The sequence below is a fragment of the Nesoenas mayeri genome (assembly GCF_963082525.1).
Source record: "Nesoenas mayeri genome assembly, chromosome: 3".
NCBI classification, from domain to species: Eukaryota; Metazoa; Chordata; class Aves; order Columbiformes; family Columbidae; genus Nesoenas; species Nesoenas mayeri.
The window spans coordinates 92,920,198-92,946,865 of NC_137544.1; the positions used below are offsets into that span (position 1 = coordinate 92,920,198).

The 26,668-nt window shown below is 37.4% G+C and overlaps 1 protein-coding gene and 1 long non-coding RNA gene across 4 annotated transcripts in view; one reads left to right on the plus strand and one right to left on the minus strand.

Moving 5' to 3' along the window:
* Positions 1–8,607: 8,607 nt before the first annotated feature.
* Positions 8,608–9,256, minus strand: LOC308038601. The gene is made up of 2 exons (XR_013921947.1): positions 9,128–9,256; positions 8,608–8,913 (listed from the first exon to the last, which is right to left on the minus strand). It is a non-coding gene; the product is annotated as an uncharacterized lncRNA (long non-coding RNA).
* A 141-nt stretch (positions 9,257–9,397) lies between these two features.
* Positions 9,398–26,668, plus strand: part of LRPPRC (leucine rich pentatricopeptide repeat containing) — a 92,425-nt gene continuing 75,154 nt past the window's right edge. For 2 of the 3 annotated variants that reach the window (XR_013921946.1, XM_080341355.1), the window contains exons 1-7: positions 9,398–9,571; positions 20,790–20,995; positions 23,606–23,728; positions 24,419–24,540; positions 24,631–24,689; positions 25,445–25,531; positions 26,015–26,141. Coding sequence is in view for 2 of the 3 variants with exons in the window: in XM_080341355.1 (XP_080197481.1) it covers positions 9,402–9,571; positions 20,790–20,995; positions 23,606–23,728; positions 24,419–24,540; positions 24,631–24,689; positions 25,445–25,531; positions 26,015–26,141 (894 nt within the window). In the remaining variant the exon portion in view is untranslated. The remainder of the gene's footprint in view (positions 9,572–20,789; positions 20,996–23,605; positions 23,729–24,418; positions 24,541–24,630; positions 24,690–25,444; positions 25,532–26,014; positions 26,142–26,668) is intronic. The other variant, XM_080341356.1, reaches the window with a different exon arrangement.

The window sequence follows — 26,668 nt, forward strand, 5'->3', positions numbered from 1 at the left end:
TGTTACTGTCTTGAAACTCCATGCCTAAATATCTGTCCTATATTTCATTTCCCGACTCAACCATCTTATCACATACAACAGCAGCAGAACATTGTCCTGATTCTCTGGAATTTCATGGATTTTCATTTAAAATCAACATCATTAGTCCGGACAGGTTTGTGAAGAACCTCTCAAGACTATCCACATATATTAAAATATTGAACACTAAAAAGTAGTCCTGTTATCTTCTTCACTGTGGGGCAAATAGTTTTACTGTTCATATATCCAGGTTTGCTGTACATTCCAACCATGACATCATTAAGTATTTCTACATTTTCTGCACTGTAGAAAATTCTGCCTTTTCTGTTGAGAAACTGGCCTTTTGCTAACAGAACTGCTCCTTTTTCCTGTCATGAAAAAATTCCTTTTCTGTGCTTTTAGGCTAAATGAGAACAGTCTCTGGGATAAGAGTTTTAATATAACGACTCGATCTCAGCCATCAGATTGTACAAGCAACCTGAAACCTTTTGGCTAGTTAAAACAGAGAAATGTCTTCATTTTCAAGTATAGGTAGTTGAACATCTTTCAAAATCCGTGTTTAAACCAGACAGATATGTTGCTAGTACTAGACAGCAATAAACATACTTTTCTGCCATTCGTTTGCAACTGCTGACTACAGAGTACCTGGATAACAAGAAGGCATCACATCAGGGGTTGGGCCACTAACAAAATCTGAATAACTTAAGATTTACATAGAGTGCCTAAACTTCAAACAGGATTCACGCACGATTTTCACCCAACCCGCGAACCTGTCACAGTGCACACTGGAGAGACATCCAGTCTCTTGGATGGAAGAGACATTTTCCAGTGATCAGATGTAGCCAGAAGCTCCTTTGCATAAAGCAGAAGAGCAGGAGGAATCCTTCAGTATCAGTTTGTCCTGTAAGTTTATAAAGCTGGACATACCATTTAAGAACTTGTTATTTGGGGTTTCTTTCTTCGCTAACATCTATTCAGCTCAAATATTGCAAATATGTGGGAAGAAATTCGCACTGATGAAGATGCAATACGCTCTTCCCTTTGAAAATACACAACTTTTACTGGTACTTTCCAAATAACAGCAACAATCAAGAAACAAAGCAAATGAGGACAAAGCTCTTTTTAAAATTTTATTTTAAGGCCAGCATACAAAATCAGATTTAGTGGAGCATGAAATTCTTGTCCAAGTCACTGATTTAGTAAAATAATCAAAAAGTGTTTAATGGCTTCATCAGAACATGTATTTGCCAATAATAAGCAGAGAATTTTGCAGAGTGAATCAGTGTTTGCCATATTTCTTTCCACACTGCTAAAAATACCACCTCCTTTGCATGTTTCCGATCAATGCCTTTAAACACAAGTTTACAGAAATACACAAATACTTTCCTGCCACAAAGTAATTTATTAGACAAGTTAGGGAAAATTAAAACGGATTTTTTTTTTTTCATAGAAGATATGTTTAAAATGTAAATATTTTTTCTTTCTTTGCAGGAATCACTGGTGCTGCACCTTGGATAGCCCAATATATCTGACTGCTATTGTATCTTGATTTATCCAGACAGTATCTGCCCTATGGGAAACACTTGAACCTTCCAGGCTTCACAGACTGCAGCAATGGGAAAATATCAGCAACACAACCCACGTTGCTGAAACAGGTTACTCTCTCCAGTTAAATGATACCAATTCCAGTCATACTAATTGAAGTTTTTAAAAATAAAATCCGTTCAATACAGTCTGCAGTATTTAATGATAAACGTTTATTTTGGCTAGTATAAAAGCTGAATAGTTAGGAAATACAAGGTACCCAGAAACCACAAAGAGAATTCAAGCTGTTTGTTAAGCAAATTTGCAATTCACACTTGGATTTGACTCTTGTTGCTGAAAATTGTATCTCAATTGAGCTGACATTTTGTCCCCAACTCACTGTGTCCGTGCACAGGTCTAGCTAGAAAGATGTTTTACTATGAATGTGCACTTCTTGAGAAAAAAATCTATTTTTTATATATATATATATATTTTATATATATATATATATATATATATATTTATATATATATATATATATATATTTTATATATATATATATAAAACCTATTCAAAGGCCTAAAGAAACATGGAAAAGGCCAGCACTGAACCTTACTTATGTTACATGTATCTATAGTTTTTCAAATTCAGCAGCTCTGGAGTTCAGGAGGAAATTCTTTTAGAAAACAATTTAAGACAGGGAAGCAATACAAATTTTCTGCACGACTAATTGACACTTGAGTTATAAGTTTTCTCTTGTAGCACAATCAGTAGTTGCACTTAAAAAAAAAAAAAAAAGTTAAAAAAAGATTGGTTTTGTCCTGCCTTCACCATTGGAAGTATTACTCCTCGATTAGAGCACAGCCATACCAACATTTGATCTGGCATTTGACTAAACCAGCGGGGCAGAAATGTCCAGCAGGGATGATGGAAAAATTACCAAGAGAAAAAAAAAACTCTCAAGGCAGATCAGCTGCCAAAAATACTTAAAACTTTTTCTATCAGTGACTGATCTGTTTTAAAAGATACTTGCTCTCTGTCCTTCCAAATACTTGTTTACACCTCTCCAGACATTTCTGACTTCTCGATCAGTCATGTTTACGGCCTTACACTGAGGGAAGATAAATAAACATAAAAATGGGAGCTTTTAATAAAATAAAAGATAATTTTACTATTGTTCATAAAAATAATCATAATGTGGCTATCATTTTAGACAGACATATCATATTTGAATAAGTTGAATGAAACTAAGTTAAATGTTGTTCAGACAAATGAGTTGTAAAAATGTATAGCAGCTGCTTGCATCTGTCCCTGATATGTACACCAGTGAGGCAGAGGTGTGAGGTATACATATACTGCATGTGTACACAAGGGAGTTAGCATTTGTTTTCATGTTAGGGGATTAGGTTTTGCAGACTCTAAGGGGATTAAACCTTCTAGAACACACATGACTAACTGCCCAACTCCTAAAAAACTATTCAGTAACCGTTAAGATAAATCAGAACATATGTAAGAAAACCTGAAATAGTTTATACTAAAGCAGAAGCCTAGGCTTTAGGTGCTCTCACTTGATCTGTCTTATATCCAGAATTATACATTTTTTCATTGTTTGGGGTAGGAGGAGATTTGGCAGAAAGTATCAGCCAGTGTGCCCACTGATATAAAAACAGCATAAGGATTCTTATTCTCGAGTAAAACCTTTAAGCTTATGAATCATGTTTTATTATAATTTCCCAGTCCAGCTAGCAATCTATGTGATCTCTGAATCATTCCATTCTTGTTTCCAACCAGAAGTTAAAGCATGCATCAAAATTTGAAAATGGTTTATTACGTACTAGAGCTACAGGCAGCTGAAATAGTTTTATCATTCCTGAAATTGTCTTACTATTTTTTCCCCTCCAACACTCCTAACAGCTAAATCCTGGGACATGACATTCTTTGCAACAGTGTCCGCAATTAAACATGTTAAACAAAGGCAATGACAGAAGAAACACAGTATGTGATGCACATGCATATCCATCCTAATTCTTACTTTGTTATTATTCAAAAGCAACAGATTTAAGATACGAAAGGACTACTAAACAGTTACACAGATTTATGACTGTTTTGCAGTTTTCAGTAACAGTACAATATGCAAATCTCTCAGCTATATGATTCACTACAGCTTTAAGAATATAACTTCTGACAAAAGCTGCTACCTCAACTTCTCATTTTATGCAGCTTATAGAAAAATTTCAGATGTGACCCAGTTATGTCACAACCATTTTCAAATTGTGATCCTTTGAAAAGTAACTATATAAAAAAAGCACCTTCTTACTCATCACATCTACTCCCCATAGATAGCCAGGATGAGATCTGCTGACTTGGTTACAAAAATAAAGGTTCTACTACTTATTAAAATTTCTACTAACCTTGCAAAACTAACATAGCTGAGGAGAACAGGGAGCTAAATTATTTTGTATCTTCAGTGGAAATATTAGTAACTATTTTACACTGCAATACAGCTCTAAAATAACTCATCAAAGATTTTGAGTGGGATCAAATAGCAGCAAAGGCATACTTCAGCCTGCAGAAACATTTTAACAGATAGACACAATAAGGAATTAATTTAGCATTTTGTTAGAGATTAAGTCACCATTTGCCTTTGCAAAGGAACTGTTTTACATGAAAACCGAGCATGATATATGAAAATCAATGGGACTCTCAGGAAGCAATTTTCCATTCAAGTTGTTTAGTATCCATCTTTCTCCAGTTCTTGTGTTTGCCTTCTAATTTGTCATTTTAATAAGACTCTTACATATCATCCTACAAATCCTAAGATTTGGCACACTGACTTTTTCCATGCTACTACTTGTTCCTGTTCCAGTACCTTAGTTTGATTTTATCACCCTACCAGACCCAGAACACAGCAAAACAACACATCATACCATCAAAGCTATGCAGTCAGGCTTCCATAAATTCTGAGATTGGCTTAAACCTAAGCAAATTTACAGCATGGATAAGGGGAGCTTTTTTTGATGAGGGGAAGAGAGGAAACATTTGACTCTTGAAAGACAAACAGCCCCCAAAGGCATCTGAAAAACAAAATTTAACCCTAAAAGTCCATGAAAAAAAACCCTGTATCTTCCCACTATGTTCCTGAAAGTGAGCTGGTGTTACTTTCATCTTGTTTCTGGGATGTGAACAGCAATCCCTTTGCCATCCACAGTCAGCAGCCTTACCCGTTACTCAGTTACTGTCATCTCACAGATTTCTCCTTCCTTTCTATCAAACTACTCTGTTGTCATCCTTCTCCACTTCCCTCCTGAACAACATGTTCAGCTGTACCACCTCCATCTCACTTCTATAGCTCTTGAACTTACTTCATTTTCATTCTCTCAAAATAAAACCTGACTACTTCAGAAAACATGTTGACTTGAATTTTATTTGCAACTACAGATTTTTTATGGAGAACCTGCTTTGCTGTACGTTAGGCAACACTGGCCAAATTACAAGACCTGAAAGACACGTATGTGTTAAAAGCTGGAGGCGATTTGGGATCCTCAAAAATATTACAGAGAAGTAAATGAAGTAAATCACACTATTGCCAGCATCAAGGAACTCAATCTCTAAAAAAAATCACGAATTTGTTTTAAGAAACACTCTTTTGAAAAGTATGTTTTCTCTGCATTTATCAGACATTCTCAGGTATAAGGGTTTGTTTTTTTTTTTCCAAATGAAGCTGAAATATGCATTTTCACACAATCTGAAAAGTATTAATAAATTCAATAGAAAAATGTGAGGGTTTGCAATAACAATCCTGTGAGTATTTTAAGCTGATTCCACTTTCTCCCCTCAGAACAAAATGGAAATGAGATATTAAAAGTGTACAAAACCCTCAGCAAGCGTGACTTTAGACTTCGATTTTCATTACTGACACAAAAAAGTTTCCGTATATAGATGTATCTGTATCCAGATATATATATATATACACATAAACATACAGAGAACCACAGAGAACCACATTATTTGTTATGGTTCTGTCTTCTGACTTTTACTGCCCGGAGAGTCATCTATCGCAGAGGCTCTATTTCTTCAGCCTGAATTGCATGCCTGAGGCAGAGACTTAAGCCAACACTTGCAGTCAGGTTTGGAGAACAAGCCACAGGCAGGAAAGGTCACTTTTTGGTTTCTTTGTCATGTTCCCTCAAGACATATTAAAAATGTATATTCTTCATACCAGAAGCTCTTTGGTCTGAAATCTAAGGTTTCTTTACTCAGACATCAGAAATAAATTGATATTAACAATACAAATATATATGTATCTCATAATCTTCTCAGTTCCAATCCCTACCTTCCCCCAGACCTCAGGTAAACGCCCCAACCAAATCTCTCCATGGAAAACCTTCCTGGTAGTCGATTTCCCAAGATGAACAGAGCCCCTACATGAATGTTAGGAACTATGTTGCCTCTCCCCATTGCATGATATAGAACATGCACCTTGTTGGATTATGATCTTGGTAGGAGGATGGATGTTCCTGTCTTACTGCACTCATGCCATCCGCACAGAGCTGCCTCTAGTGGAGGCCATGTTAATTTAGGGAATGGGGGATTCTGGGAATGCATTTATATTGTGATTTTAACTTTGGAGTTTAAGACCATCTAAAGTCAGGTGTGGAATACGCTACTTTTAAAAGACATTTTGCACACTAGCGGTTTTATTTGAAAGACAGGAGAGTGAGCAAAAGAGTTTTAATTACTGCATGTCATTCTACCTCTTGCTTTGGTAATTTCCCTGTCACATTTCAATTAAGTTTTAAAAATTATTGAGAAGTGGTTTTGATAAACTCTCTATGAAATGAAACCTTACAAGTTCCAGAAAAGGTAGTATGCATGTAGGCTACATCCATCCTTAAATAACCATATACATCCATTACCTTAAATGACCAGAACCATCCTGCGGCCTTCAAGCCAACTGAAAATTATGGCCAGAGTCCTTACTTTTAAATCCTTCTGCTCTCCAGCACTGCCTGGCCATCACCAGACTGTCTACTGGCAACAGCCCCAAGCTCTCTGGTGCTAATTCCTCAAACTGTGCCAGGCAATTGTCTGGCACAGGCTGAAATTGTTGTAGACAATAGGAATTCAATAGCAGAGACACAGCTCCAGAGCCCAGGAACATAACCTGGCACTGCTTAAATATTATCACTACGGATAGGTTTCTGGGAGTTACTGACAATGGGAATAAATTGCCTGGGCAGAGTGAATCCAGCCTAGAAACTTGGAGGACGTGGCCTGTTTAGCGAAGGTAAAAAGCAAGAAGTCAGCAGAGGATTTCTTTTGCCCGTGTGGAGCTTTCTGTTAACTATTTATTTTGGTTGCAAGACCAATAAACCATGTTTCCTTAGACTGCTTCCTTTTCCTGGTCCCTTGTCTGCTGCACATTTTTTCCTCCCATCTGAACCTGGTCTCATTCACATCTCATTTCTCAGTTGTCCCTTACGCAGCTGACCACAGCTTGTCCTCTGTGGCTTTTACAACTGCTTCCTTTCCCTAAAGCATCTTTTGCAATCTTCCTACTTGGATGAGTATCTTCATATTCCTCTTTGGGTATGTTTGTGCCTTTGGCCTTTTCTGTATCTCTGGACCTGCATCTCTCATCCGTGGGTAATCTTTCTACAAACACGGCATAGCTACTGCACTGAGGACTCGCAGATCTATCACAAGCTTTTTTGTCCATAATGAAATCCTGGTGGCTCATTCACATCTTATATATGACTCAACTCAAGCCTGACATGGTTAAAATAAAGCTTTCACTCTTCAACTAATAACCTCTCCTGTTTTTCAACTACCACTAGTGATATTACCATTTCTCTAGATTTCTCTAGATTTTCGCATATGAACATGAATAGCATAACCTAGTACATGCTTCCTTCACCCAGAGAACTATAACTCTCATCTAGACTCCAAACATGTCTCAATCTACCAGATTTTGATAAGTGTGATCTAGACCCCCACATCCATTCAGAGAACTTCAGCAAACACAATTTCTTAAGTCTACTGTTTCAGGTATATCACATTTTGAATTAATTCATTGGGACCTCCTTTCCTTTTCACGTCAAATAACTGCTTTTACAGAATCATATCTGCAACCCCTAAGTCAGCAGTGAAAAGACAACTCCTCTCTGAGCAGTTCATCATTTCAGATACTGTAATCTACTTACGAGATTTCCAAACACCTTTGCATTTTCTTTGTCCTTTGGAGGAATTCCCAGTCAGCATCTATTCTATTGTTCTCCTTCAAAGCACTTCTTAAAATTGTTCTTCACTGATTAAGTACAGTGAAGTCTCAGCAACAACAGCCTACTATTATGCTGACCAACGTAATCTCATTATTTTCCTTTGCTCTTTCCAGTCTTGTGCTTTGTCATTTCTGGTCCTTATTGTAAACATTGTAGACTTTTTCGTATTGTGTCTTCAGAATGAGTTCCCAGGTGCTCTACTCCATAATCAAGTTTGGTAAGCACATATCTAAGCCAGCCTAATAATTAGCATGAATGCTACTAAGTTTGTACTTGAGTTAAAAATTTCATCTTGGTCTTGAAGACTGAAATCTGTATTCAGCAAAACACTGTAACACTGTGATACAGCGGAAGCAATGGTAACTAGTAACACCGCAAATATTGTCTTACTAGCAGCAGCTCATGCCTTACAGCTCAAATACAAGAAGTCTTGAGCATCCAGGACTTTATTATAAAGAGCAGAAGTGGATGTTCCTAACTTTTAAAAACAGGGCACTCTGCATCTTGATGAGGAAACTTTACAAGTCTTACCAAGTAAAGTGTAACAGGAAACGGCTGATTGCAATTGATCTGATAAAAATCAATCATCTCTTTTGCTTAACAAACTGCCCTCTGGAGTAATTATTTGCAATCTATCGGAAATATAATTACATGTTTTTTGTATGAAAATACAAGTACCTAATTTAGTGTTTTATGTCATGGGAACCAGTTTTAACGTGGAATGCCAAAATTAAACAGCAATGCAGACGGCATCTTGGTAAACATAACCAAGCTCAGGCAGAGATTTACCATTTGAAAGTTTTTAATGGAGGTTCTTCCCTTTACTCACTCCCATTTTGCTCCCGGCAGGGAGGGAAGCAAGGGATGACGCCACTCCAGAGATCCCTGCCAGGGCTGACCGCCAACCGCAGCTGTCCCAGCGAAACCACGCCGGTATTGCTTCCTTGGGGCAACAGGTCAAGGCAGAGCCCGCCACATTATCGAGGAGAACAGGCTGAGGCTTCTTTTCCCGCGCTCGCTCGCATCACGTCACGTTTTCAAGGTGCGGGGGACGCCGCCAGGCGCGCGCCCGGCCCGTGCCGCCTGAGCCCTGTAGGAACACGAGCCGCCGTGAAGCGCCTCACCACCCACGTGACGTCCTGCCGCGAGCAAGGACGAGCAGTGCCCGCCACCCGCGAGACCGTCCAACACTAACGCCACCTCTGGCAGCACCGGACAGAAAGCGCGCAAAGCCGTGTCACCTCCCGGGCTGCCCGTGCCTCCCCTCGCTTCCTGCGGCCCTCGGGAGCGCCCCGTACCCACACCTCCTCTCCCGAACAGCTAAGGGCACCCTGCCGGCCACCTTCCGCTGGAGCAACTCCGGGTTGGTTGCCGATCGACCCAATCCGAGCTTGGGGCTGCGCCGCCGACCTTGCGTGGAGCGTCCCATCGGCGGCACGGGGTGGACTTGAAAGCGCGCTGGTGCCTGAGCGGGCCCATTCCGAGAGCGGAGCCAGCGACGCCCCCTGCGGAGAATGGTTCCGCCCAACACGTAGCCGCTACCGGCGGAGCGTCGGCGCCTACCCTCCCCTCGTGCGCATGCGCGCTAGCGCGGCGCCCGCCTCACGTGCTCCTTCGCGTCCGGCGCGCGCGGCGGTCATGGCCGCGCTGCTGAGCTCCGCTGGGCGCCTCCGGGCGCTGTGCCCGCGCCTCCTGCCCCTCCTCCGCCAGCCCGCGGCCGCCGCCGCCCGCCCGCCGGCCCCCTCCAGGTGAGACCCTGCGCCGCGGGGCCGGCCGGCAGCCCGCTGAGGCGGCGGGGAGCGCGGCGGGGCCGGCTGAGGCGGCGGTCCGCGTGGCCAAGGGCGCTGCCGGCTGGGCCGCCACGCGCGCCCGCAGCCGGTGCCTCGCGGGCGCGGGCCCTTAGGCGCCGTCCTGCGGGGCCGCCGACAGGAGCCCCGCGGCCCCGCCCCGCCCCTGGCCTGCGCCGCGGAGGGAGCTCAGGAGCAAAGGCCGCGGGGCAGCCCCGCGTCTCTCCGCCTGGGCCGTGGGTCGGCGAGGGCAGCCCAGTGCTGCGGGAGCGTCGCTCAGCAATGGTGTCTCGTCAGGGTGAAAACGCAAACAGAGTCCTTTACTCTCTGTGGAGAGCGAGGTGCACTGGCCGGCAGAGGTTACTGCTGTTGTGGGAAGAACTGTGCGGGGGGGGAGTCGAGGAGGAGGAGAGAAACCAGGCGGAGATAAGCAGTAACCCCACAGTTAGAATTTGAGCTCCTTCCCCGTTTCTGTCAAGACTCTGCTGGGCCTGTTATCAGGAGGAATCTCTTAATTCCTTTGCTATGGTTCTCTGTATTCCATCACGCAGGTAGGGTGGAATACTCACCCTCATTGTGTACATGCCTGTTGCTGCTTTGACCATGGTAACATGTGGTTGGTGCCCTGCAGGAATTTTAGAGAGGCAACCCTTCCTTAACAAGAGTACTTTTTTTTTTTCCTTACAGTAATAATGTTAGTTCTAGGAGAGCTAAGCTCTCTTCCCAGTGGTGGTGAACTATAGCTCCACATTTGGGATCTTTTTTGTTTAAAGCACATACCCTTGAATGTAGAAGTGCAAAAGGCTCAGCCCTGAATACATGAACAAATATATCAGAATCCATAAGTTTAGTATTTACTTGTAATTCATGTAGGGAGTATGCTGTTAGAACTGCATGAAGTTTTGTGCAAACTTTTTAAACATTAAAGGTTACTTAATTGCCAGCAAGTTCCCAGACTGCTTGTTAATGACTCCCAAACCTTGATGGGGCTAGATTTTTGGTTTCTACTCTTTCCCCTGTCTTAAAAGAGGGAGCTGGGAATGGCTTGGGATGCTTAGCTTTCGTTTATGTCAAATTACTTGCTGTGATTATAATTACAGTTGTTAACTAAAAATTTGCATAAAATTAAACAATTAAAATAATTATACATAATTTACAAAAATAAATGCCTGGCTAAATAGAAGTTTAGATCCATTTCCTCCAAGGATATGAACGTTTCCTCTATTTCTTCCAGTGTTTGCAAAATCTAGTGAGGATTCAGTGCTGGTGAGTGGGAAGGGGATATATGTTTCTGGTGTGTAGAAATACCACCTCACGAACTATTCAGATAGCAGCTAATGTTGCTATTAGCCGTGAAGGTGGGGAAAAAAGTATCAGGATGTAGATTTAATTAGTGTTAGTGAATGAACTTGAAATTAATCTCATTAAATGTCCAAATGATGCTATAGTCAATTTTTTGCATAGAATCTGAGAATAAAAAAGCATTTAATGTACACACTGAGTTTTATGAGCTGACGTAACAACTTAGTGTTACCAAAGGGAGAAAGTTCTTCTGTCCTGTTCTGCTTCTGCCTTATTACAGCTCTGGTGGGCCCTCAAAGTCAATGTGACTTAATTCCTGGTAGAAAACAAGAACAGTTTTCTGCCGTTCTAGATAAGTAAATACATTCAGCAGAGAACTTGGTGAATTCCAGACCTGCTTCAGGGGAAGGGATGGGAACAGAGGGGAGTCAACAATAGAGAGTGCCCCCAGATGGGAGTTTTGCCACCAAAATAAAGAAGTTGTTGTGACCTGCTTTAGTGCTTTTCAAACCTATTATGAACTGATTTTATTCTGTAGCCTGACCGAAATCTTACCTAAAAACAGTATAGTTTTCTGCTGGCTTTAGTGGTTAAAATGTATCAGATCGTTAAATGCTAAAGTTGGTATGAAGGGTGGAGTAGACCTGTGCAGGAAGGACCAGGAGCTAAGATGTCTGCTGTATAGTTGGTGACAGGACCACACATTTAGTTAGCAACGAATCATTAGTGAACTTTTCTACTTTGTGGTCATTCAGCTGACTTCAGTTTTCCTCAACTAGAGGCTGAATTTCCTAAATTAGTTTGTTGCAGGAAGTAATGTTCATTGAAATTCACATATGACTTGATGAAGGACTGTCAGTGCTATATTTTTCTAGAAGTGTGTTTCTTGAAAATCTTGAAAAGTGCTTTATGTGATGATAATTTGTCTCTAACAGTTGTGGTTTTGTTGTTTCTTGACCCCAATGATACTTTTTTCTTCCGCCGAGTTATACTTTTCTATATTTTCAAATATATTTGGGGTTGTATGTGAGAAGGTTTAGTGATCATGCTGAAGACTTTTAAATTCTCAGGCTAGATTTAATTAACTGTGTGAGAAAGGTGCTTGGAAGAGAACACATTCACAGGGAGCGGCAGTGGTATTTATTTCCTAGCTTTTAGGTTTTGGTCTAAACTGAGTTATTTTGGAGTGAGAGTGAGCAGCATACCTGAATTTGTGTGTTCTTTCTGTCTAGTAATTTGATTCCTTAGATAATTTTTCACCTAAAATCTTTGTCTTACTGCCCCTTTACTATAAGGGTTTAGGCATCCTAGTGCACAAGTGATACTCTGGGACCAAACTGTAAAGCAAAGGTAGCATTTCTAAACTGAAATCGTGCATATAAGCATTTAATCTCACTTCATTTTTTTACCTTAAGTAAATTCATTGTTGTATTTTTCTACTTAAGCTTTAATTTCTGTAAATGGACCTCTTTTGATGAACTGGAATGACATACAGACAACATTTAGTGTACTTGCTGAGATGGTATTTTGAGACAGAAATGGAGTCTGCTGCAGTAAATTCCAGAGAATATTGATAAAGGTCTAATTGGAATAGTGGAGAAAAAACCCTACTGTTTTAAGAGTAAATAAATAAGGAATAATCCAGTATTTCACAAGATAACTGGGTAAATTACAATATATTTACATGTGCTTGGTTTGGTTGCTTTACCATTAAACATAATAAAGTCAGTTCAGAGGCAGGTTTAAGACTTTCATTACAGTAATGGTTGCAGAAAAGTTGCAAATCAGTTAGCGTCTTTAGAGATGTGAAACAGCAACCATTCACATTCAAGCAGAGATTTTATCAAAGCATCATGTTGCTCTGATTTTAATCTAAACTTCTGAAAATGGGTTAGGACAGTAGATGGATGTCCAATTGCATGGGATGGTTGAGAAGCATTTCATAGCAGATCAGATCTAGGACAAATACTATTTCACTTGACTACCTCTAGTACAAAATGTAAAATACATTGAGCTATATGTCATCACTCTCATGCCATGCAATTATTACAAGATAAATAAGCTATAACAGACCAATACAACAAACTTGAGATCTACAACAGCAAACTTTAGCACTGGGCTGATTTATGCGATACAAATTATTTACTGGAACTTTGTTTATAGAAGCTTCAGTAAGGGAAGAGATGCTTAAATTTGCTGTAACAAACCTCTAAATCAATGAATGTTTAGAGCAGTTTTTGAATAACATAAGAATATCTTTTGGGGACTTTATTCTACATACTCTAGATGATTATTTTATGGTTTGATGCTACAGCGTGCTCCTGTGGGAAAGGTAGTGTTGCGAGACTGCAAAGAAAAGACTTTCTAACAGCTCAACAGGTTTCATTGGATCAGGTAAGGATCTGATGAACTCTAAAAGGGTGGGACCACAGGCAAAAGGAGAAGAGGGAACCCTGTGTGACAACTGTGTGATCTTAGATTGATGCAGCCGTATTGCTGAACTGCATTTTCAGATGTGCAAAAGCTAGGATGCTCATCCTGAAATCGACACCCCATCTGTCCTCAGAGAAAAGAACAACAGGCTCCTAAGGCATAATTCATAAAAGTATAGCTGAGGAAGAAAATCAAGTAGAATCTCTACATGTCTCTCAAGACATCTTTGGCTTTGCTGTCACTTCTTCAGTTTGAGGTTCTCGCCTTTGAGTTTAAATGTCAGTTTTTGGGACTGAGGAGCAAAGCGCATCTCCCGAGACAGGAACTGTACTGTCGTGAAACCATCTGCTTCTTGCAAGATCTGTGTTCCATTCAGAAGAGTGATTACTGATAAAGTTGCAAAGAGGGCACCATGTGCAGTGGTTTTCAAGTTGTCCTTGTAGAGACTGTTGACGTTTGGTACACTGTGGTGTGCTTGTACAAGATTGAAGCATGTTGGTGGGATGGGGCAGACAAAATCCTTTTAAAGAACCTTGTTTCAGATTTGAGGGGAGTTCGATTTGAGCTTTGGTTAAGAGGTTAAGTTAAAACCCTACATGATTCATGGTTTAATGCATGGTACCTTTTTTTTTAATTAGCTGCAAACAAGTTGCTTTTGTCTATTCACTGCCATGCTCAGCAATCCATCATCAGTGGACAAAAATGTAGAACTGAGCACTGAATTAGTTTACATTAGAAAAATGTTAGACTTAGTGGGCTTTAAATGCAGACAAGGCATTCAGTAGAGTTGCTTTTTGATAATATGAAACAATGTACTGTCATAGTAGTTTCACAAGCTGCACTGTTGTTGTCATTGTTGTATGTGTTTTACTCATGGACATAAAATGTCTAGAGACTTCCAAAGAAATAGCGCAAAGCAGAAGTTTTTCTGCTTTTCTTCTTGCAAGTCACTGAGGCAAAGTTTTTCGATATTTTCCAAGAACTTGAGGTTTCTCAGTCTATATGGAAAAGCTTTTTATTATTTTTTTTTTCTTTTGTAGGGTCCTGCTGTATCTCATTGAAACAAAGGTGCAGTGGCCTGAACGTTGTGGCCTTTTTTTTTTCTTTTTTGTATGTGACCATAGCTAAGTTGGGGGAAATACTGTTTAGCAGTCACATGATTCCTGCTTGGATCTCAGGTGGTATATTTAGTCTTATATTTAGCAAATTTAACTGATGTTGAGTCTGTAGTGCTTTTATGTACAGTAGTGAATTTCAACTCCTTAAAGTTTAGCATTATTCATTTTGAGCACGGCTTGTATTTTGAAAATGATTTCCTACACCATTTGCTTGTTTGGTTTAAAAAAACCCAAAATATTCAGTACTTTTCTTTAAAAAAGCATAGGAACCACCTTATTGTGGCTCTGATAAAGGGAGGCAAATATCCATATGGTCGAGCTCTGTTTTGTTTTGGTTTTTTTCTAACGTTTGGAATTGGTCAAGTTTTACAGAAAGAAAACTGTTGCTGCCAGGGAGATCATTAGAACAACCTACTTTTTGAGTTTTTGGAAAGATCAGACACTTACTCAGGCTGGTGTGTTAAGATGTTTTCCTTTAGTAAATCAAAGGCACTGCCTTTAGTCTGCTCTAGAAATACAGAAAACATGTAAGTGTATGTAAGTACAGTACTAGAATTCTCAAACTCTTCCAAACAGAAATACTTCATGGATTATCTTAGTATAAGTTTCCCTTTGCATGCTTCATCTCAGCATGAGGTTTTTATGAGTTTAGCTTCATCTGATTTCCAGATGTTGTAAGCTAAATAGGAGATGAAAAGTTACTGCTAAATAATGGGTGGCTGTATGTTGAAATTACAAACATGTAGTTAGTTAATCTCTCACATGTAGGCAAGGTCTAAATTTTTAGTCCTCCGAATTCTAGAGGCAAAGCTGAATATGATGTAAAGGTGCAGTTGTGTAGAGGCTCAGACGTGCAAATGCTAGTTCTAATCTTGTGATTGTGGGAGTAGGAGAGAGGTCCCTTTGTAGGACTTAATATATCCTTTTGAACTTCTCTGGGTAGGTACAAAGAAACACAGTTCTGAAGTATAGTAGGGTGAAATTACACATGTTGGAGAAGAATCAGGTTGCTATTCCAAACAGATCTGAAGTTTATTGTGAAGCTTCATGTGCTTGCAAGTATAATGTTTCACATGGACAAAAATCTTTAAATAACTTTTAATAGTAATGGGTGAAAGTAAATACTTGACACCCATTGCAGTCCTTGGAGAAGTGTCATGCATTTGGCTGTGTAGCATAGCATTTAGTCTGAATGAAGTTAATAAAAATAATTGGAAAAAATATGGTTACGTTGTAAGAGTATAACCTGACATCTAGCACTGAGGTGGGATCAGCAGTACTCAAGCCATGCATGATAGCTAATTTTTTTTTCCTGTCTTAATCTTATTTTGTAAGCTTCCACATGAGAAAGTTTGACTGTCAAAGTATCATCTTCTAATATTTCATTACCATTAAAATTACAAAAATTAATATTACCAGTGTGATGCCTCATGTATTTGGTACAGTTGCTTCTTTATTTGGAGAGTGGGATGGTATAGTTGAGTCTTGTAAACCTTTGTTTTGTTTTGTTTTGTGAGTAAACACAGCATGCCAAGTAGAATAATTATCTCTGTATTTTATTATATATCTGTTGCTTTTCTTAGGTGTTGAAGAATTGAATTTTTCCTTTTTGCTGTGTGATGTTTCATGTTTAGTGGTGGCTTATTTTCAGTACTTTTTCAGTTGTATTGTTGTCTAGCAATTGTACACTGTCTTACATTTCTTCATGTGTTTTTTGTCCAAAACTTACAACATACTTTGGTCTGTATTGAAGTGCCTTTTTGTTGATTTCAGACCATTTCATCAAGTGATCAAGATGACTTGGAAGTCTAAGCCTCTTCTTTTAAGAGTTTGACATCATTATGGTGTCATCTAGAAATTTCATAAGTTTATTAACTCTTCTGTTATCCAGATTGTTTAATGAAATTATTGAATGGGCATGGGTCATGCCAGTTCTGTCCCAGCTGGGTCAGGGCATAAATTACTTTAGACTACCACCAAATATGTTCTCAATTTTGCAAGAAAACCTGAACAGCTTTTTTTTTTTTTTTTTTTTAATTCCTATTCATTTATTTATTTTTAAACAACTACTGCACCCATATTTTTGTAATTTAAAGTACATTGTATCTCCTTGTTTTGCTTCTGAGATTTTCAGGTAACACAGTGCCAAAAGCTTGTGTATCAGTCCCTATTTTTCATTGATTGTGTTTCTTTTTTTCCCCAAAACTTTAATGAAATTTTGAAAGTAATTCCAAAGCACTGGAGATTGAATAAGGTCCATTAATGTGTCTTAAATATAACATACCTTAATGTTTCCAGAAATTACTTAGCTCATTATTTCCTATTCTCACCTACACCTCCATCTCCTTGTTAAAATTTGGTCATGGTAAAATGGTTAACATTTATATAGTGTGGTTGCAATTAATATTTTTTGAGAGATAAACAGTGTATGATCTGATTGTTTCGGGTTTTTTCTATTTTAAAAGGCATGTGCGTTTTCTGAAATCATCTTTCTTGTATTTATAATCCTTTCCTGCTGCCTTTTTATGTGACTTTCTGGCTGAAATGGTTAACATGGCCTTCTAAGTTTTTTTTTTTCCTTTTTTATTTCCTGTAACTGCATTATTTCTCACCTTCTAAAAATTAAAGAAGAATCACACAAGGTTGTTAAAAGATTCCCGATGAATGGATAACTCTTCTGTTTTGTTAGCTTCTTCTTCTGTGTCATGGGGAGGTTGAGCCATTAGGATCAGTTTTCAATAAGTATGTTGTCTGTTCCATTATTCTGTCCTTTACTTGATTGCCTGAAATCAAGTCTGATACTATATCTCTTTATTTGTTAAGTTTGTGGGTTTTTGGAAGCTGTCTTTCTGTTGTGCTCAATCTTTCATCTTTTAGAATACTGAACTCTTAGATTTTTTTTTTGTTTTCTTTTTTTCCTAAGTTTTGTGTTCTTATTTGGTTTATATTTCAAAGACCCAAATTCAAGGCAGTAGATGCCTGTAGCTTCATCCAGCTTTTGAAGCCGTGATTATTTTTAACAGATTCTTTCTATGGGATTGGCTTAGCATTACACAGTGCCTTAAACAGTGCTAAAAGTGTAATTTGTTCAAATGCTGAAAGCCTACAGATAAGTTACACTTGAGTCTTACCCTAGATTTCAGATTGATAATGGTAATTTAGGTGGATGCCAGTGGAAGTTTAAGAGTTCCTCAGGTTGTTTTATACTCTCATGTGGCTTTTTCCCCAACTGTCTAAAACTGAAAGTGACTCCCATGTTGCCATTCCTTAAAATGTCTTTAATCAGTATAAGCTAACAGAAACACCAGCACTACCTTTGGTAGTATCTGAGGCGATGGAACTAAATAAAAATGCCCAAATCTGCATACAGATAACACTTCAGATAAGAGTATAATAATTAACAGTATGCAACCATAGTGCTTGATAGAGTATAAAATTCTGAAGTTATGTGTTGAACAGCATCACGCTAAACAGTAATCAAGGAGAGTTTAGTAACAAATGAAACTTTAGAGTCCTCTGATTCTGGTAGCCAGCAAGTTTTGTGCAGGCACATACTGTTTTTATCTTCATACTTAATCTGATAGAGCTACGCAAGTGCCTTAAAATCTCAGTGACTTGACACATGGAAAATCTTACAAAGATGGCTTTCTTGAAACAGTACAGGTCTTAAGCTAAGAAATGTAGATATCAATTAGTTTATAGTTACAAGTGCACTATGTGGTGTAAGATCTTATTCAATAAATTACAAAGTACTATAAAACAATTGCAAACTTTTATAGAAAAAGACATTCCAAGTCTAATCTGAAGCACATGAGTGTTGTCCACTTGTGCTTTGATTGTTAATGGAAATCAGAGTGTGAATTTCTGTAAATTCTGTGTTGCTGCTTGCTTCGAAAGCATTTTTTCAAACCTGACTTGAAGTATTTTGAAAAGCTTTCAAACGGCCTTTTTAATGTGTATAGAAGTGTGGATGATACAGTTTTCTTTGTTTATATATTTAAGAAAAAATAAAGAACTTGTAATCATTAGTTTCATTCTTATAGCTATCCGGTGGCTAGCTCATATTTGAGTATTGCTATTTATGTGTTCTTCAGAATTTATCTGAGTTGTAGACATTTCATTTGATTGTTACACCCAAGAGGACTTAAAATTTAGTATTTAACTGTTATTCTTACCTTGTACTGCAGGATATTACTCTAATTAGGCTAATGATTTCTATTTTATGGAAAGTACCCTGTTTCTGGTTATATTATGAGGTAGAAAGAGAAGAGGAAAAGGAAGAAATGAAAGAATATTTCTAGTAAGGGGTAGCATTACTAGTAATAAAAAAGTGTGATAGTGTGAATCTAATGAGCTGCTTAACGTGAAAAGTGATGTTTCAGTTTCTTTTTTCTTCCTAGTTCTTCTGATTTTGGCCACCTATTCCTAGTCCATTTGTTTTATTTGGTTCATTCTGGTGTTTTTTGAACATCGTGAGCTGTTTGGAATCTAACCTGATGGAATAGTAAATTTTTCTTTTTTTTTTTTTTTTTTTTTTTTTGGAGAAGTGGCTGAATTGATATTTTGCCAGGTTAGTGAGTTAGATAAGCTCACAGAGGGATCTGAATAAAATGAGTGCTAGCCCAGAGGAATCAGTGGGAACTTGATTCTGGAAGGAGACAGAACTGAGACTAAAGAAGGGGATCTCTCCTTTTTGGCAGTCTTTTTTCCCTTCTCCACTTGTTTTTTCCATGTCCTTTCCCTAGCCAAATAAAATGCACATAATTTGCTGGCCTCTGGAAAATTCTTCAGGAGGAATCTCGAGGGCACTGGGCAGCATAAAATTTGCCTGCTTGAAAATATTAATGCCAAATGGTCGTGAAGTTCCTCATTACTAAAGGACTTTAATGCCTTCAAAAAACAAACAGATCTGCTAAACTGTTTTCACAGCTGGTTTACTTAAAGAATGTTACTCCTAGAACTTACAGCTTGCTCAGTTATCAAATCAGCATTTCCAACAACAAGGAAAAACAGTGGTCTTTGACTGCTTCCTACTCACAAGAGGCAATCAAATATTACAGTAAACCACTGGTCTATTTTTTCCACCACACTGATACACACCCCACTGATGTATTTCTTGCTGTTTAGCATCTTGCTGCCAGTGTTGCCGAAACAACAATTCAGCAACAGTGTTGTTGAATTGCCAGCAAGCTTTCCTCCAGTGGGCTTCCTGTCCTAGGGCGTTAAACAAGCACCCGTTGGTGAGAAACCAACCAGCAGGTATACCTGTGAAAAAGCTTCAGGTGTGAGAAATAATTTTGTAGAGAACACCAGCACTCCTTTTAGTTTGCCATTTCAACAAAATGGGCAGCCATTATTACATAGGACTCCTGGAGCATCTGTAACAGCAGGGAGTACAAACACTGTTTTTTTTAAAACTAGTCTATAGAGACTTTACAGAAATTTAGCTGAAGAGCTGGCTAGAGAGACAGAGACAAGGGAGAGGGCAATTTCAGAAGTTGCTCAATCTTCTTTTTGCCATCCAGCACGTATTACTTCCTTTGTACAGAATTCTGGAGGAGGATAGTTTGTTCTCAGTTGGCCTGTTGTAAGGCCGATTGAGAACAAACTTCCAAAAATGCTTGTATGTAATGAGAATTTTACCTGCACAGGATATTCGTAATTCTGCTATGGCACAAATATTATTTTCTTGTGTACATCAACTTGCTCTTTTTTTAATTGCAAGCTCTTATTGTTTTTCTAGAAAAAGAGAACACTTTCTCATTATGTTTCTTGTTGTCATACTTTATTTTGAGAAAATAAATATTTAGACAAACCCTTAGGTTCATGTTTGGTTTACATCATAGGAAGCTGCTTCATGCTCGTTAATGTCAATTCTGAAGAACAGGACATGATCCTGTTGTTCTTTAAGCTATTGTCTAAAACAGCGGCCTCTGCATTAGTTTTTCTCTATTTTAATTGAAAAGAAAGTTATGATTTGCTGTTCTCTGGAAGAGATGTCTGAGTGATTTTTCAAAAGCGTGAGAGAGTTTTTGTGATGATCTGATATGTGACAATAGACTTATAGCACTAGGGTGACTTAAAAGTTTTGAAACATTTAACTCATGAGAAACAGTTGTCACTGAGAAAATATAGTATTATCTTTTTTAGTAGAATGACACTGAAATCACCTGCATTCATTTGCTTATAGCAATATGGAATGTTTTTTGAGAAACTGTTCATCAGCAAGAAGTAGAGTGCATTATATTTTTGGTACTGTGTGACTAGTGTTGTTGCAAAATGACTCACAAAAGTGTGTTCTGTTTGTTTGTTTGTTTTTATTTAAGCAGAAACATTCTGTACCAAATAAGGTTCCTTACAGTTGCACCTCAACAGGAGAAAAGTGTTAAAGAAGAACCAGTTTCAGAAACTCAAACTAGACAGACCTGGCAGTTTGACTGGGCATTAAATAGACTGGATAACTCTGTCAGAAAAACCGGCCGCATCCCTAAAGTCCTTCTACTAAAAGTTTTCAATGAAATATGCAAAACAGGTAAGTTGCTTCCAGTTAAAATACAAACTAAATTTAAAGCTGTAATATGACGATTCATCAAACCAAGGAAATTATTTGAAAGAGTTCTGATTTATATTTTGTCATTGAGTGTTTAATGTGCTGCATATGTTGATGATCAGACTATAAATGCTTTAGAGATGTTATTTTTATTTTGAATGCACACGTTTACTTTTCTTTTTGTCTTTGTGAGTTTATAATTATTTTAAAAATTCAGTGTGCTTCTAAGAAATCATATTGTCTTGATTGATGTGGATTTTTATCTGATAATGTAACACCTTCCTCATATAGCTGTGCTGTGAACTCTGAACAGGGATCATATATGTCTTACAGAGCATATTTTTAAAATGTCTGTAATAAACCAAACTGTCCTTAAGTGGCTGTTTGTTTAAAAATAGAACTATACAGGGAAATGTGGATGTGATCCCCAAGTTCCCCCATTCCATGGGAGCTGTGGCTATTCACGACGAGAAGGCTTTTTTTTTTTTTAATAAACCAAAAATAAACAGCTGAGGCATTGTTCATCCTGACAGATTTGATACCTTTTTGGCTAAAAAAAGCCAGGCTACATTACTATTTTGTAAACCAGGTGCCACAGTTGTTGAAGTTTTGTACAAGTTAGGATGAGTAAATGGAGGTATTTGCTAAAAATACTATTGCCAATATGTATCAATGACAGCATGTATTGATTTGGTTTAGTTTTAAACTTTGCTGTGTATTGCTCTGGGCTGTTACTGGCTTGTACACCTGGGATTGCTCTTTCAAAAGTTTTGCAGTTCACTGTCTAACAACTGAGTCTTCATTTTTCTCTTTCTGTTGAACTTAGTTTTTTCTTTGTGCTTGTAATATCCTTCCTGATTCTGACTGCTTTGTGGTTTTTAGGTATAAACTTATAATTTGTGAGTGTGGGTTGACAAGAATTTTGTCTGTAAGCTTATCTTCAAATCACAATTCTTCTGGTCTTTGATTAGTTACACAGTTTTTAGGAAGTCATGTTAACAAAAAGCTTGTTTATAGTGGTTTCCTTTGGCTATGTAAGTATGCTTAAAAAAAAATCATAGAGATTCACAAGAGATTCAACTAGGATGCTATTAAAATAAATGACAAATATTTCCATATGAAAAATGCAGTCTTTTATTAGTGTTGAAAATAAATTTAGCAAAAGTGTGGGAGGTTAGTTGCTGTTGATTTCTTAAAAAGATTTGCCTACGTTTGTATTGTTCTTCCATTGCTAATTATAACACAAAAAATGCCCAAAGAAGGTGCTTGCTGTACATTTCTTGTCCTGCATCTTTCCGTACTCATACTGCCAAAACTTTTTCTGTTGCTTTTGCCTTGTACTTGGTCACTAGTATATCACTGGCATCATGAAACGGTAGATGTGTTGGCATATTTATTGCATGAATTAATTGCATGCAGAAATTTTAAAGTTAGTCAAGCATTACTTATCTCACCACTTCATTATGTCTTCAGAAATTCAAATCCCCATTTGCAACTTGTACCTACCCTCTCTCAGTGTTTTAACTTATTTCTCTTATTGTTGCTTATTCTTTTCCCCACTGTGTTTCTTCCCAGATGCGTTTACTCTATATGAATAACTTTGCTGCAGTAGATTTTGCTCTTGAAACATAGTTTACAGTAGTTATGTGGTATCCTAGATTTCCTGTTCCTTTTCAGTACCTGAAGGTCTAATCCTAGACAGTATAGAGCTTTCTGCTATTGAGGTTTTTTTAACTTTATTTTGCCATTACTTATGGCTCCATAGCTGTTTCTAGTGAGCAGCAGCAGCTGGACATATCTTTACTGGCAACAGCTCCTGCCTCTGCTGGGCTGTACACGGTTCTGGAATGTTGGTGTGATGATTTGGAAGTGACTTACAAAGCATTAGTGATGCTTCACATTTCAAGTGATTTTGGAGGTCTGAGTCTTTCAAATGTGCATGTATGTCTCTGTTTGAGATAGAAAATTGTAAATATTTTTTTACTTGTTATATGTGAACATTTATCTTGCTTCTTGTTAGATGAAATTACTTCTGAAGTATACCTTTCTCTGTGATAGGAAAGGGATAGAAAACACATTCTTACAGTTTCCTTCGCTGTTCTCTAGATGTAAATTGTCTCATTTATTTTCTATTGACCATGGGCAGAAGTGGAAATGGAAATTGAAATGTGAAATGTCTCTGAATACCAATTTTGGAATAGTATGGAATTGGTATGAAGTATTTTGCCATTTTATAAATTTATCAGAAAGATATATCCCTGTTAGGATGAAATGATCTTTGTATCTCAGATTGGGAAATTTAAAGTACTAGATCATCTGATTTTAGTATTTTAGTACTTTTTAGAATTTCTGCTCAGCTGAGCTCATTATTGTACCAAATGACATGTTTTATTGGGAATCTTTTTCATGATAGCACATGATATTGTCATTTAATCATTTGGGTATCCCATTCAGTAAAAATCTTCAATCTTGAAGAAGATTCTTTTCTGTACAAAATGCTTAAGTATTTCATTGAGTCAGTCTCAAATCTTTTTTCTAATATTAAATGAAAGATTATTTATAAAGAAATTTCTGGTCATGTTCCATTTGCAGGGTATCCAGGGAGCAATCAGACCTTGCTTTTGTTGCGAAGCTGTGGTGCTCTTTTACCAGAGGTATTGTCACCTGAAAGAACAGAACTAGCCCATATGATGTGGGACAAGATGAAAGAACTGGGTAGGTTGATTATGTTAGTCCCTCTATGTGCTTTAGTTACTTTCTTTGTAATAGAAAACTGAATGTATTTTAGTAGTGTTTAGGTGTTAGTTTATAACAACAAATTACTGAATAAATGCAAGGTTTATTTTTCAGGTGAGACCTATTTCCTATTCTGGGAGTTATACTGACATCTAGGGGTGTTAATAATAAATCTAAAGATTTTTTTTTTTTTTTTTTTTTTTTTTTTGGTAAGAGATGCTTGAATTTTGAATTATTGAATTTTGATTATTGTAAGAATGTATGTTTATTTTTCTATTAGATGTTATCTTGATATCTGGTGTCCTGTGTATTCCTAGTGCTACCAGCTATTTTATCAAATGATTTTTTTTAAGTTATTCATTTGTAGATGTTGCATAGGTGAACTGCTTCTTGATAGTAATGCTGTTGAATCTGTAAAATAAATACAGCTATGTAATAGCATGCACATGAACCATGATGTTACTGTGCTGTATTAGCATTTTATAAACAGATGTGTGCTGTTAAATAGATGTCTGATATTTCAAAGGTGGATAAAAGGAAGCAGTCTGATAACACATAAAGCTCGTACACAATAAAACTGATATCAAATTTGTTACCCAAGAAAGGTATAAACCCATGTTCAATTTAGAGAATCTACATTCACTGACTGTGTTTGAAATATTTCCTTAGGTGCTGTGTATGATACAAGCCATTATAATGCTTTACTTAAAGTCTACCTTCAGAATGAGCATAAATTTTCTCCGACGGAATTCTTGGCCAGAATGGAGGAAGCTAATGTGCAGCCCAATCGAGTAGGTACCCTTCTATGGTATCTTAATTCTTAATAGTAGTATCCATTTATTGCATGGAAATCATTGCCTTACCTATTTTGTCTTCTGTAGGTTACGTACCAGAGGTTGATTGCTGCTTATTGCAATGACGGTGACATTGAAGGAGCGAGGTACGCTTTTGCATTTATCTTTAAAGGGATTTCCACAAAATCAGCTTCTCATATTCCCAACCATTAATGTTAAAACTCACTTCAGTGAAATTCTTACAAATTGATCAAAGCAAAGAGGAGATATAAGTATATTTTAACTAAGATCTGAAAAGCAGTTTCTCAGAAACAGCTGGAATCTACACACAAAATAAAAATAAGTGATAAACCAGTGTGATCAAATCAAATTGTATTCAGGTTGCTCAGAAAATAACTTTTGTCATTTCTAGAGCCAGCGTGAATAAGTGTGAGGTTATGAAGGCTACTGCCTATGTAAGAAAATGGCTACTGGGAAAGGTATTTGAGAACAACGTGGGCTAAAGAGCAAATAGTAGTAATTCTAATTTTTCTTGTTGTTACACAGGGCTTGCTGGTTATCTCTCTCGTGTTTTAATTTTAGCAAGGTTAATTTGCAGCTTTGTGATTGCTGGGTATGAGAAATAACAAAAAGAAAGATAAAAATAATAAAAAACCAAAACAAAACAGCCCCGCCCTTGTGTCTCCTTACTTCAGTGACAAATACAATTCATCTGAAAAAATGAAAATGACCAAATGATGAGCATGTTATGCAGCATCCCCAAATGTAATTGCTCAGTGACATCAGGATTTGGGTTTGTTTGATGATAAAGCGCTTGTCCAGTAAAGCAGCAATAGCTTGGTAGTTTATCTTTTCAAAGGAAAGAAAAAAATCTAATCATTCATTGTCTTGTATTTTTCAGTAAGATTCTTGGATTTATGAAGAACAAAGATCTCCCAATCACTGAGGCAGTATTCAGTAGCCTTGTGAAAGGTCATGCAAGATCAGGGTAATGTTTAGTACCTTTTTCTTTTGCTTTCTTTCAGTTTTACTACAATGTGAAGTGATACTGTACAGAAAAATTACATGCTGCAGAATAATGTGGTGGTTTTGAAAATAATGTGTAGAAGACTGTCCTTTTATACACTTTTCCAGCAAAACAGGACTATTTAATGATGTAGATTTTTATTATGTCTGAAAATCTTGAATTTGAAGATAAATTACTGTACTTTTGTACTGTTTGAAAAGAAATTTTGCTGCACTTAGTTTTAAACTTTGTCAATTGTTAAAAGTTGAAAGAATATTCTAAGTAATACAATAATTAAAAGATCTGCACTTTGACATTTCAGGATTTGTTTAGTTAAAATAAGTTTCTCTATGCTTATTGCAGTCTTTGTTTCCAGTTCTAATTAATTTAATGAGGAAATGTGGAAGTCACTATAAACATTATTATGATTAAATCCACTAATGGTGTTTCTTTGAATTCTTTTAGAGATATGAAGAGTGCAGAAAATATCCTTTCTGTAATGAGGATGGCTGGTGTTGAACCAGGTCCAGACACCTATTTATCACTGCTGAATGCATATGCTGAAAAGGGTGATGCTGATAGTATCAAAAAGGTATTGCCTGTTTGAGTTTAAATACACTTTGTTTGATCTTTTGTTCAATTTAACTTTAGAATGCTTTCTACCCATGCAGGAGGAATAATACTGAATTTTATAGCTTGTTTCTTCGTAGTCCGCAGCAATTAAGCAGGTTTTGTTTTGTTTTGTTTTTTAATCTGAATAGCTGGCTGAAAGCAGTCTTATACTTTATGAAAAATACTTGTCTTTTGATAGTTGCCTTTCACTCTGAGAAGATGAGTTTGCCAGTGAAAGATTTAATCATTCAGGGTTTTTTCAAGAGACAAATAGTGCATGTGACAGATTTATACATTTATTTATAAAAATAAATAAAAAAGTAAACCTTGATTATCATGCTCCCATTTAGCCATTCTTTGGTTCTCATTGAAGCCAGAGTCTTTCTAGTAAAATTGAATTTTTTTGAGTTCATACCAGTCACTTAGGTATTTATGAAGTGTGGATAAAATAATATTGCCTTAAAACCCTTTGTGTAGCTGATTTTTTTTTTTAAAGTATTCTCTTTT